The sequence below is a fragment of the Amphiprion ocellaris genome, chromosome 4 (genome assembly GCF_022539595.1).
Source record: "Amphiprion ocellaris isolate individual 3 ecotype Okinawa chromosome 4, ASM2253959v1, whole genome shotgun sequence".
Classification (NCBI taxonomy): Eukaryota; Metazoa; Chordata; class Actinopteri; family Pomacentridae; genus Amphiprion; species Amphiprion ocellaris.
Window position 1 is genome coordinate 9517093 of NC_072769.1, and position 13583 is coordinate 9530675.

General features: G+C 38.8%; 1 protein-coding gene across 2 annotated transcripts in view; it reads right to left on the reverse strand.

The window, feature by feature from the left end:
- LOC111574999 (zeta-sarcoglycan) overlaps positions 1 to 13583 on the reverse strand; it is a 356768-nt gene that overhangs the window by 155262 nt on the left and 187923 nt on the right. For both annotated transcript variants that reach the window (XM_055010305.1, XM_055010306.1), the window contains one exon: positions 12904 to 13113. In XM_055010305.1, the coding sequence (XP_054866280.1) occupies positions 12904 to 13113 (210 nt within the window). The remainder of the gene's footprint in view (positions 1 to 12903; positions 13114 to 13583) is intronic.

The window sequence follows — 13583 nt, forward strand, 5'->3', positions numbered from 1 at the left end:
CATTTTTAAGAGTAAACAATACATCCAAATTCTGTACTAGGTAAGGCAGCACATAGTGGCAAACTGCCTCTGCTGTATTTTAAAGGGCACATTTATTTGAAAGCACTATGTTAATGTTTTAAAAACTATATCAGCTTTTACTTCAGTTTTATAGGTTTGGACATTATTAAAACATGTATGCTACTCTGTTGAACCATTTTGTCCTACTGAGGATGATGAAAGGTTGGTGAAATTTAAATCAAACCCCTCACAATCTTTAGACAGAGAACTGTGATCACATTTGTTTACATCTTAATAATCAAATTAGCCTTGCAATAACAACATTTTGTTCTCTGTGGTAACTGGGCATGAGGGATGTCAAGACTTTGATTTGCTTATAGATTATTCATCACCTCTTCTCCAGTACTTAAAACTGAATATCTACACATTCAGGCTGCAGGCGCAGTTATTATGAACACATTCTGTAAGTGATTTAACAAATTATAGAAATACACAAAGAAATAAAGAGGGTAAAAATAGGCAACGTGACACAAATGGCCTTTTTTTTGAAGGAAAAAATGCAAATGCACAGAGGAGCATAAAAGACATACACACACATACACATAAAGTACCATATTCACACAATATACAGTCACACATACAGCCTCATAACAACTATATGTTTATACTGCAGAAAATATCGAACCTCCACCAACCAAACACACACAAAACATCAGAGCTGTGCTCGTTGTGAGATTGTAATGTGGATATGAACTAAATAATGAAGTGTGGGTAAATATTGGGGACTGTGTTAATGGGAGGATGTGCTCGTGTTTGTGTATTTGTGCGTGTACATGAAATGTGCAAGTATATCTGTAAAGTACAAATCTAACAATGGCGTTTCTATTCATGTGCCTATGAGTCCATGTGTATGTATCACCACCTGAAACAGTTGGTATTTTACTGTCCTGTTCTAAGAAAACTCCTCTCATCCAAAGTCTGAATGTGAGTTTATAGGAGTTCACAACAACATTCAGTGCTGATATGAAGTCTGGCCATCATTGTGTCATATGTACTCAGTTTGTCAAGATGCTGCCAACCTGATTTCACAGTAAGAAACTTAAAAACCTAAAAAGTCCTCATATTATGCAACAAAGACTGAAATCAAACGGCATCATGACTAAGAAATCATGCAACGTGAGAGATGAAAGAAATATAAAGCGCCGAATATGCGAGTGTGTTAACTTGTTCATCGATTTCAGTAATCCCCAAATCCCAACTAGCAGCAAAACCACAGAGAGCGTACAAACACACAAAGGACTGCCAAAGTACATTTAAAAGTATAAACTAGTTTTTCAGCTTTCAGCTCTGGAGAATAGCAATAATTTATGATATTGATGACCACAATTTTCAAACAATACATCGTGTTCATTTATTGTTTTTTGTAGCCTTCAGGTTCAGCAAACAATGAACCCTATAACAGCTCAATTATAGCAACAAGCTTTTCACACTACGGGCAAACTCCCCAATGGATTAAAAAGAGAGGAAAAATGAGAAGAACTGAACATCAAATAAAGAAAGGCTAAGTAATATGTTGCAAAGCTAGATGAGCAAAATGTGCATGCCCTTTTCACATTATTCCTTTTCCCCCCTGTGGACTGTCCTGGAAATACGTTTTGATGGTACTGTTCATAAAATACTGAAGTCTGCTCTCTCTAGTCAGTAGATTGTAATCATTTTGTATTCAAGTCTCTCAGTTCTGATTCCATATTGATAATTTTGTATTTATGCTGTACATTGAGGGAAGACCCTACATTTGAATAGGGTAATATTTTAACCAATAAATGAGTTAAACATGATTATTGTATTACAAGTTTTCTAAGTTTTTATGCTTAAATATCCACAATTAAATATTACATATTTTAAAATGCCACAGAGAATTGTACGCAGGTGTATGTAAATGCTACTGAAGCAGATATTTCTGGCTCAGATTTTGAAAAAAAAAAAAAATTCAGTTTGAGAAAACTGCCTTTAAAGACTAAAATTCCATAAATTTTTATTGAACATTACATTTCATGAGTAAAAAGTTTAACTAAACTTCATCAGTTGATCACTAAAATTAACACAAGTATTATTCATATTAGACCTTATCCATTACTTTAAGTTTGCATATGCAAATGAGCATTAATTAAATGTTGCCAAATTTGCATAGATACTAAATAGACAAAATGTATTCAAGTAAACACATACAAGTGTCTGTTGGATGTTTTATTTCTACTAGCCTGGAATGGGCATGTTATGGAAGAAAGATATCCCAACATTTAAAAATTGACCAGTGCTTAAAAAAGCAACGTTTTTGCCTGTAGTGTCTCATCTTAACTTAAAAGAAAAACACTGCATTAAATTGCTGGTGGCAAATTCTTTTAATCCATTAGCTCACACCGCTTCATATGCTTTTTAAGACCTGCAGCTTTACACCTGATTCTTTGCTGTGTATTAATTCTAATATAATGGTAAAATATTACATTTTCTTGCTGTATTTGTCTTCATATGTATTCTTAGACCATGCCTTTAATTTGTATTCTTTGTTCTATGTTGTGTGGACTATAATGTATTTCACTAACAGAGTAAATTCTACAGTATTATTATTCGAGCTGCTGCTGAATACTTTGAGGTGTTGCATTTGTCTGCTTTGTTGTGTTTGATATCACATAATTTGCTCTATTCTTATTTATAACCTTGTTTATCTCATTTGCTGCTGCAACGATCCAGTTTCCCCTAGGGAACCTTGAAAGTTTCATCTCCTCTAGAAACCATTTAATGCACAGTGGAACAAGGAATACATTTGTAAAGCCTTTGTACAAGACAACGGACTCCAGTTCACTCTAAAGTCATACACTTCAATTATCACATCTTTCCAGTCACTACATGTTGCTTATATGTCAAGAAAGACACAAGATGGTTAGTGGAGTGAGCAATGTTCATGTAGACATTGGTTTATTTCACTGAAATAGGTTTTGTTTTTGTTTTTGATCATAATGTATGAATGAACTGTCCTCCTACCACTTAAATGTATGTAAATATTCCAACATATTGATGTAAAATCCCTCCCTATCCATTACTGAACTCAATTAAACTTGATTTCCACTGTACGCTTCAAGAACTTCCTTCCCAATTATTAGCGACAACAACATCTAACCAATATCTCACACATTGCAGCAAAGTTGAAGCTCAGTGAAGTTTGAAGCAAGAGTGTCTCTGTTTCTCTGGCTGAGTTACTCACATGGGGCATTTTAACTCTGGGAGCAGAACCAGAGTAACAGCTGAATGCTTTGAACTAAGGGTCATCACTAAATGGCTATTTGAAGGTGAGTATAGGGTGGCTCCTTTTTGTGTAACTTCAGTCAGGAGGCCAACACCGAATGCTCAGGCATTCCCATGCCCAGACCTACACTGCAATCCCTCTCCAGAACAATGCTGCACACTCCCCGTAGAGAAATGGTTGTGCAAGAGAGAGATATTCAGCCCAAGATAATCTCTTCCACTTCTTCTCCTCCAATACGCCCTTTGTTTGCTTCATTTGCTACAATAAATACTCAAAATCTCAATATTAAAAAGAAAACTGGGGAAATGTAATATGTAAAGAACAGAGGCTTGTGTAAAAATGTAAACGAGTAGCCACAGATGTCCACTTATCGGGGATTATGTTGGAAGTGATTTAAGTTTCCTCAAGGCTTCCGGTCTAATGAAATCCCAGGACATGTACAAACACACATGCACAAGTTAGCATGTCAGCATAAAAGCAAACCCCCATATTCATGAAGACACGCAGACAAGCAAATGTGCCAATTTATTGTCTAAGCACACGCTGTATAGAGTGTCTCCTTTCCAAAACACACACACACACACACACACACACACATGCGCACACACACCAATTCCATTAAGATGAGTGTGTGTTCATTATTTATCATTGTTCATATCTTTGATAGAGTGCCAGCCAAGATAACAAGGCTAAAACTGCTGACTGATGGATATTTTGCCTTCACACATACACAGTAGTAACACACTTATACAACAGATAGAACAACCCCGTCTCAACACTCACAAACACTGAGCTTAAAGAGCTACACAGACAGGCAGGAGGTCAGGCGCCTGTGTGTTCTTCTGTGCGTGTTCCTTATTTATCATTGTTTGACATATTGCCACTGGAAATAATAGGACTAAAGTGCTGACTGATTCAGATTTAGGTGTCACATATTCACCCAGACACTACTTGCTGGGTGTCTGGGTGTATATGTGCAACACCCTTGGGCCCGTGCTTAAAAATACACATCAGAGTGATTTAATGTTAAAGTTCTTGCCTCTCTGAGTTTAAACTGAAAATGTTGCTGACTATAAAAAGACATCTTTATTCTGTGCACACACACACACACACACACACACACACACACACACACAGAAAAGGTGGCAATGAAGGAGACCTCTTTTTCCTTCTTTCTCTCTTTTCTGTGGCGTTCATTGCTGTGGTGGATTGGGCCTTAATTTCTCAGAGACTGTTTGTCCAACAGCGTGGGCATAGCACTGTGATGTCTTGTTAAAATTTTGACTTTGAGTGCCACTTTGCTATGTTTGTTCAGCAATGATTGCCATTAGTGTTCATCTAATCTCATCACTCGCATTTTAACCTTCGGAGCTAAAAGGTCATTTTAACTCCGAGATAGACCTCCGAGTTTTCTCTGTAAACAGTCAAGGTTTTCGTTGAATGCTTCTCTCAATAACACAGGTCTGAAAGGCTTAATAAAAACTGCTGAAACTATTTCCTCGTCGAAATAGCATATGCAACAATTGCATGTTTTGGGATGTTTTCCTGGTGTGTATGACCCTGTGGATCATTTCTTATTGATAAATGTATTTAAAAATGGATATTGTGTTACCAAATTATCACATTTAATAGTACTAGTCATCTTGATAGGATACATTAGGATAGATGTTACAGTTTTTCAGTATCCAAGCTACTTCTGAATACTCGTGCAATGCATTGTAGTGCAGTAGTCGGAAACATGGATTAGCGTTTAGGCCTGGGGAAGAAGTTCTGAAATATGAAGGCTATTCAAACAAATTCCATTTCATGAGCTTGGTCCAACAGGAGTAAGGAAATTCCACTCTGTTCAGTAGCTTAACTTGAGGGGAAAAAAGACATTGGGTGAAAATTAATTGTGCCTTTCAGTATTACAAAGCTGAATGTAATTTTATTAGAATATGATGAATTCCTTATAAGAATAATAAAAGACCCACTGATAAGTTGGCATTAATCTGCAGATCTTGCTTGAAATATTAGTCAGATAATCAGTCAATCAAACACCGTGTAGTAAGACAGACATTTAATTCCTATAAGCTCCCTAAGTGATTTGTTGCTTGTTGAAGGAGGCGCTAAGACTTGCTTTACAACAAATATTTGTCTGTAATGATATAATACAGACATTATTTAGTCAGCATCTTAATGAACAGTTTATTGTGAGTGTTTGTGTGTGTGCATGCATGCGTGTGTGTGTGTGTGTGTGTGTGTGTGTGTGTGTGTGTGTGTCTGAGGCACAGGAGGACAAAGTATTTCATGCTGAACTCTTCCATTACCTGAGGTCAGCAGTGTTGGTGACGAAGTAAGAAAAATGTGTGTCTGTATGTGTGCGTATGTGCGTGTTCGTGTGTGTGTATTCGTGTGTAAGCGATAAACTACACAGTGCAGGTGCAAAGAGCTATAATGATGGTGTCTGGTCAAGACGAGAAGCTGAGTACAGCAAGTTCAGGGAGCTCCCAGCTGAACACTTTAGCCTCTCACACAGAAATACTAGCCAATGCACACCAACATACACAAACAGTCAAACATGCACGCTCCCAAGAAAACAGCCCCCATGACCCGTCACATTAAGACGGTCATGCCCTGTAACCCTGTAACCTCAGGCATGCCGGAGCGATTGTCACTGCTTTATGTGAAAACTAATGATATTATGGAATACCTTTAAACTCAGGAATTCATGATGGAATTTTCTGATGCTTGCCAAACCATTTTATGATACTTAATATATACTTATTAGCTTTATCCAATCATTTCTAATCAATCACTAACCTCACATTAAGGACACAGTAATGCAGAATACATAATGCCTACTAATGTGCAATAAATAATATCAGATCACTTATTTTCATGGAGAAATAGATAAAATGCATTTAAACAGCATGAAAAAAAATCCCCATACTGTTATTCAATTATGCAAATTCAACTCAAACTGACTTGTAATTTTGTGGAGGTTGGAGGTCAATGTAGCGTCTCCCTAATCCAGTGAAAATGCTTGAACCTGCCGTTTAAGTACACTAGCAGGACAAAAAAAGACACTGGAGAGCCATGTTTCAGGAACCCCCGTTTAGTAAAGGGCAAAAGTCATAAGGGATTTAATTCTATTGAGTTAAAAACCAATGGCTTTTAAATTAGACACTTATCACTTCTGCTCAAATTCCAGCACGGAAGGTGGCAAACGAAGACTTCCAGGATTTTGTGTCTGAGGAATATGCATATTATTATCCTTTTCAGTTGTGCCAGTAGGAAGTATATGCAGGTAGCAGCAGAAAAACAAACGCAATGAAGTCAGTAGTTCTCTGTTATCATATATTAATAAATATAATGCATTGATTTTAACATTTTGACACTAAAATGTTCATTTTAGCTACAATTGTATATTAGCTCCAAATATCCCTAATCGATCCTCTTAATTATTAAAAAACCTCACTAGTATCGGCCCTGAAAAACAATATATTGGTCAATCCCTAATGAACAGCGTTACTCAGGTGGTCACACATCAAACTCCACAGTCTGCCTGTCTCTGCCAGCCCATCATCCACTCACTTCCACTCCATGAGGCAGTGAAACGGACACCTCTCCAAGTCCCTAAGGACCCCAGAGGCAGAGGACAGGAGGGAGAAGCTGAGCGTGGATGATGGGACACTCTATTTAAACCACACACACACACACACACACACACACAAACACACACTTACTCCCATCACTCCCTCTCCCTCCTTTTCCCTATCTGTCTTCTTCCATGCATCATTCACCATCCTCCCCGCTTGCCTCACTCCCCCACTTCAGCCTCTCTGTGTTTTCCCTTTCTTTGCTCTACCACACTGATCTCTCTCGCATATTAGTTTGTTAAAAAAAAAAAGCTACACTTTTATCAAAAACAATAATAAAAAAATACAAATATCTCATCAACATAAATCACAACGCAACAGTGACAACAAAGTGCACTCATCCACTAACTGAGATCATGTACCTATTGCTGTGTTTGCCTGAAGGAAATTACAAATTCAAATAGTCTGCTAAACAGCAATGAGTAAATGTTCCACATAGAAAAAGCTGACCCTTTCCCCCTGCTGTCATTCCATTAATCTCCAATGGCACAAAACATCATGATATCTTTATTTACACATCGGTACATTTGTTTCCTGTAAGGAGACAGCAAGAAATGTACTAAATTAGATTACCTCAATGAGAATTTCTGGTAAATTTGTCGGATTTTTAACTGCACATTACTGACAACACATTTTGAATATAGGACAATGATTGATATTTAAAGTTACTGTGAATATGCAATGAAATCAACCACAATTTGATATAATTCAATATAAAACTAGTGATAATGCATTTGTTGCCATTAATTTAACCTAGTTTGGGCAAATTGTCAGTTGGTTACTGAGAGAATAGTAAAAAACATAACCATAACTATGTCCTTCCTATGCTTACTTCACATGAGCATGACGTGAGTCTTAATACTACAATAAAACACAATACATGTGGTATGATGATCATAAAAAAGTACATTACACTCAACCATTAAAATGAATTGGTGGAGTGAAGAGTGAAAGTGAGCCATTATTCATTTTGCATACCCAGGTGTCTCCTCAGCCCCAATTTTGGAGACGCTGATCTGTAGTCATGACGATCATCAGGTCTGTCTCTGTTCCAACAATTTTAAGAGCTACTCATAAGCTAGACTTGTTTTTGCCTTTTTGTTATTTTCCTGTTGTATTTTCATGTCTGAACCCTTTTATTCTGCTATAACTCCACTCGTAATTAATGTTGGTCATTTTTATAGATTTTCCAATTGTTGTTATATCGTCTTTAAATCACCTTGTAACTCAGATCTGAAAAGCATCACGAGAATAAAGTTTTATTTTATGCCCCCGGTGATTGGCAGCGAATCAGTAGTTCAAAATAAAATAAAACTAAATAAAATAAAAAATAGCACACGCTGCTAGTAAAGTTTTACCTGTCACCTTTATGTGAGAATGCTGAAAACAAACTATAGGCCACTGACAGTTTTATTGCTATTTTTCTACTATTTATCAATTTGATGTGGGTAAAGATTAAAAGTGCACAAAGCCGTAGCATAAACGGAAAAACACAGGAAGTTGTCTTCTCTGGAGTTTAGATTGCACAATGAAGACAAAGGGTACTATTGTGCCACATGGACTGAGGGAAGTTTGACACTCATTTTGTATTAGGGCAGAGTTGAAATACAGTTCTGAATGTTGCAAAATCACATCTGGTGTATGACATTTGGAAGCAGCAGGAGCATTTTAAAAATGTTATTCGCATTGAAGTGACCATTATTTCAACACGCAGTGCATTCCGTTACAAATTGCATTAGGAGTAGAGAAAACGTTGTAGACTGAGCAGGTATTGAAATAAATAATACACATTCACTGCACACTCTAACTAACACACACACACACACACACACACACACACACACACACACCATAGTCCAGACCAGGAATTAGGCAAGCTGATTGGTAAGTGACAACTGAAATTGAATTTCTCTGCAGTGAGGGCCCACAGGACTCAGGAGAGGACACAAACACACAGGCACAAATGTGGGTATACACACAGACAATCAAACATACACACCAGCATGAACAATCGCTGAATAACTGCTGGCACACACACACAAGTACGCATACATGTACTCTCCCTCGGCTTCTCTCTCACACACAAACACACACATGTTAACTTCTTTCCCCACAAGTCCCTGCTCTCCAATTTACTGCCAAAGCTGTCTCTTCAAAAGCAAATCTCTTTCTCTCCTCACACCATCACAATGAGAATCACATCTGGCAACTCAAAACAAAACAAAAAGTTTTCAGAAAAGCCTTCATTATGCTGCATCCAGTTAGACGTGATTTGAATGGGGATGGTGGAAATGACAGTCATGGAGCTGGAAAAAAAGAAGCAACTCCCAGTAGTCCGATTTGAAATTAGGAATAATGAAGAGAGACATGTAATTCTGCATTTATGTTTGGTTGGTTGCATGGATGAGAGACCTTAATGCAATGTGCCTTTAAGACAATTAACAAGTCTTATACTTGTGTTTAGTGATGACAGAAAACAGTTTCTGATAGAAACCTGCTGCACAAGGAGGCCCTTCCATCAGCAGTGTGAAGTTGGTTTCAATGTATTCAAATGTCCTCTGATGCACAGAAAGGGCACCACAAATGAAACAATTGCATTCGACCAAGAAAATGCTAAATGAAATTGTAAACTGTAAAATCAACAAGCGGCAAGTAAAATAAAAAAGCACCAATCGATGCTCAATCAGAGGTCTCCAACCAGCTCTGGTCAAATAATCAGGTTATGTGACACGTCGCTCTCAGGAGCTCAGTGAATTCCAGCATGGAACTGTGATAGGATGCCACCTGTGCAACAAATCCAGTCGTGACATTTCCTCGCTTCTAAATATTCCACAGTCAACTGTCAGCTGTATTATAAGAAAGTGGAAGTGTGTGGGAACGACAGCAACTCAGCCACCAGGTGGTAGGCCACGTAAACTGACAGAGTGGGGTCAGTGGATACTGAGGTGCATAGTGCCAAGAGGTCACCAACTTTCTGCAGAGTCAATCGCTACAGACCTTCAAACTTCATGTGGCCTTCAGATTAGCTCAAGAACAGTGCTTCAGCAGAGAGCTTCATGGAATGGGTTTCCATGGCTGAGCAGCTGCATCCAAGCCATACATCACCAAGTGCAATGCAAAGCGTGGGATGCAGTGGTGTAAAGCAGCCACCACTGGACTCTAGAGCAGTGGAGACGCCTTCTCTGGAGTGACCAATCACGCTTCTCCATCTGGTAATCTGATGGACGAGTCTGGGTTTGGAGGTTGCCAGGAGAACGATACTTGTCGGACTGCATTGTGCCAAGTGTAAAGTTTGGTGGAGGGGGGATTATGGTGTGGGGTTGTTTTTCAGGAGCTGGGCTTGGCCCCTTAGTTCCAGTGAAAGGAACTCTGAATGCTTCAGCATACCAAGACATTTTGGACAATTCCATGCTCCCAACTTTGTGGGAACAGTTTGGAGCTGGCCCCTTCCTCTTCCAACATGACTGTGCACCAGTGCACAAAGCAAGGTCCATAAAGACATGGATGACAGAGTCTGGTGTGGATGAACTTGACTGGCCTGCACAGAGTCCTGACCTCAACCTGATAGAACACCTTTGGGATGAATTAGAGTGGAGACTGAGAGCCAGACCTTCTGGTCCAACATCAGTGTGTGACCTCACAAATGTGCTTCTGGAAGAATGGTCAAAAATTCCCATAAACACACTCCTAAACCTTGTGGACAGCCTTCCCAGAAGAGTTGAAGCTGTTATAGCTGCAAAGGGTGGACCGACGTCATAATGAACCCTATGGATTAGGAATGGGATGTCACTTACGTTCATATGCGAGTCAAGGCAGGTGAGCAAATACTTTTGGCAATATAGTGTATGATGCAGCTGATACTGGTTTCCACTGTGACATTGATTTTATGAATTTCTGAAAGTGTCCCTGAGCCATAAAGGCATATTGTTTTTCTCATAAATAGTGCATGTGCTTCATCCTTGCCTACAAACACAATATACAGAGGAGTCCGTTGAGAAAAGATTCTTGAGGATAAGTGGAAACTAATGTGGTGCTCACGGTGACACTATGGTTAAGTATGGGAGCAGCATAAAGTTTATCTCATGGGATTTAGTGTCTGCCATGCTGATTTATCACGGAGACAACATTTTTCCCCACATGATATTTGTCACCAAAACTGAAGTCACTGCTTTGTCACGGCTTCTGCAGTGAAATTTAACCTGAACTGATTCAAAACAGCTCATTCTCTGTCTGGGCACTGAACTGGAAGATAGCTCGTGAACGTATACTTTGCTAACATTTTTAGCACTCACGTGGCATCAGGCTCCAGGCTACATGTCACCTCATCATCCACTGACTTCCCCTATATGCAACAGTGAAACAGACACCTCTCCAGGTCTCTAAGGACCCCAGAGGACAGGAGGGAGAAGTTGAAAGCAAATATTCAGACGCTATTTAAACCGCAAGTAGACAGACAATTACTCAACCTTATCAAAGTCTCCTTTCTTTTCTACATTCATCACTTTCTTCTCCCATCCATCATCTCTACCCAATGTTCCTCTTTCCTCAAGCTTCCAGAACCTCCACCCCTCTAATTCCCTATGGACCACTGTAGTCCCCCATGGGTCATGTAAAAGCCAGCATCATCCTTCACCTTGTAGCACTGCTAGAGACTGGATTAAAAGCCGGGTGGCTGAAGGAAAAACATGGTCCGAAAGAAAGGCCAGATGCATTATTTCATGTGGTCTCAGCGTTACTGAATCTTGCACAATATCATACTTCTTTTTCACGACCATATTTGCTTCATTGCAACTGAAATGACCAGATCCATATATATGTGTAATAGCAAAAACACTTTTTTTTTTGCAAGAAATGCAATATTCATACAACATTTCCATTTAATTCCTGCACTTGCTATATTTTCCAGTTCTGTGCACTTCTGAAAAATGTATGGCCGTAATTATTATGCATAGATTTTTTTTTCTTGTTATTATTTAATGTATCGCTCTCACTCACTTATATCCAATCAAAGCTGCTTCTCTGCTTAACTCCTACTTCTATTCATGTGCTTTTGTCTTCTTTTTTTTTTCTTTTTGCCTTTGTAACGCCTCTTATCTCATGGTCTCTTATACTGCCTCTGTTTTTCACACTCCAGCATACAGCCGATGAAATATTTTCTGCACTTTAATGCATAGTGTCGTCTGCCTTCCCTCAGGCATACGCTTCGACTGGCCCCCTCCCAGTTTCCTTTTGTCACACCTTATATTGTGAAGTCTCCTACTAAAACGTAAGGCATGATGCAGGGAAGCTTTACCAGAGGTTTGCAGGGGTCAAACTTTGCCTCATTTGCATATATACTATCACAGTGTAGCTTCTTGAGCCCCAGGGCAATAAAGGATACTGGATATATGGGTGATGTAAGTCTTGGTTGAAAAGGAAAGAAACTGAGAAAAAAAGCATTTAGAAAGCAAAGAGAAAGGAGGCACACACTGGACATTGACAGCAATAACAAAACACAGTGAAAATGAGGACTTAGTTAAAATTACAACAAGAGCAACAGAGCATAAAAAGCAAAAGTCTGCTTAATTGAAAAGCCAATGAATAAAAACGGGTTTTGGACTGGTTCAGCTGATTTCACTGTACTGGGTCTAACCAAGACCACCAAACCGAAGAGGAAAATATGCCTGTAGTCATATTAAAGCATCAACAATGCATATGATTACAATAGGTTTTATAATCTAGCAGAGATTTAATTTGAAATAATTATCAACACCAACAATATATCTTACTGGTGTAACACACACACACACACACACACACACACACTTTTAAACCGCTGTCACTCTCATGTTTCATTACATTATAGCAAACCTTTTAAACCTCCTCTTACAGCCTTTTCACATAAACACCCACAATAAATGCAAACCAGTATAACATCCTGGCATTTTAATGACACACGCAGACACACACGTCCCTTACCGGAGTGAAGTTCATGACTTTGAGGATCCAGATGGTCAGTGCCAGATTGACGATCATGGTGACGAGGAGGAGGAGGATGAAGAAGTACAGGCATCTCTTCCTCCAGCCGTAGATTCCCACTGCTGGGTAAACCTGGGCACCGCATACCGATGCCCCCCGCTGGTGGAGCGGGTTGGGCTGTGCTGCAAGGATATACTGCTCCTGGGTCATCTGAAAGGGAAACAAATGAAGAATACACATCAGAATTTTTTGATTTTGCATGGAATTTCTCTTAGATTTTAAATTTGATTTTGAGAATTCATCTGTACCTCCATGCCCGAAATTTGTCAGAATACCTTCCTTGAAATACCTTTCCTGAAATATAACTGAGGATAATCTAAATGTTTTTCCTTTTGGAGTAAAAATGTGCATTTGTTCAGGTCTGTAAAGATGTGATACAAGCATCGCAGAGAAGGCTCTAAGAAAAATAGGGGTCACCAATTTACATTTCCATAGGGTGAAAGCTTAAATTAGTGCTGTCAAACGATTAAAATATTTAATCAGATTAATCACAGGGTTGTTGTGAATTAATTTTCGATTATCACGACACACATATGTACATGTGTATATGTACATATGTATGTCTGCCTCGTGTGGCAGTCACATTTTTGATAATATCTCACATATATCTCACATATATC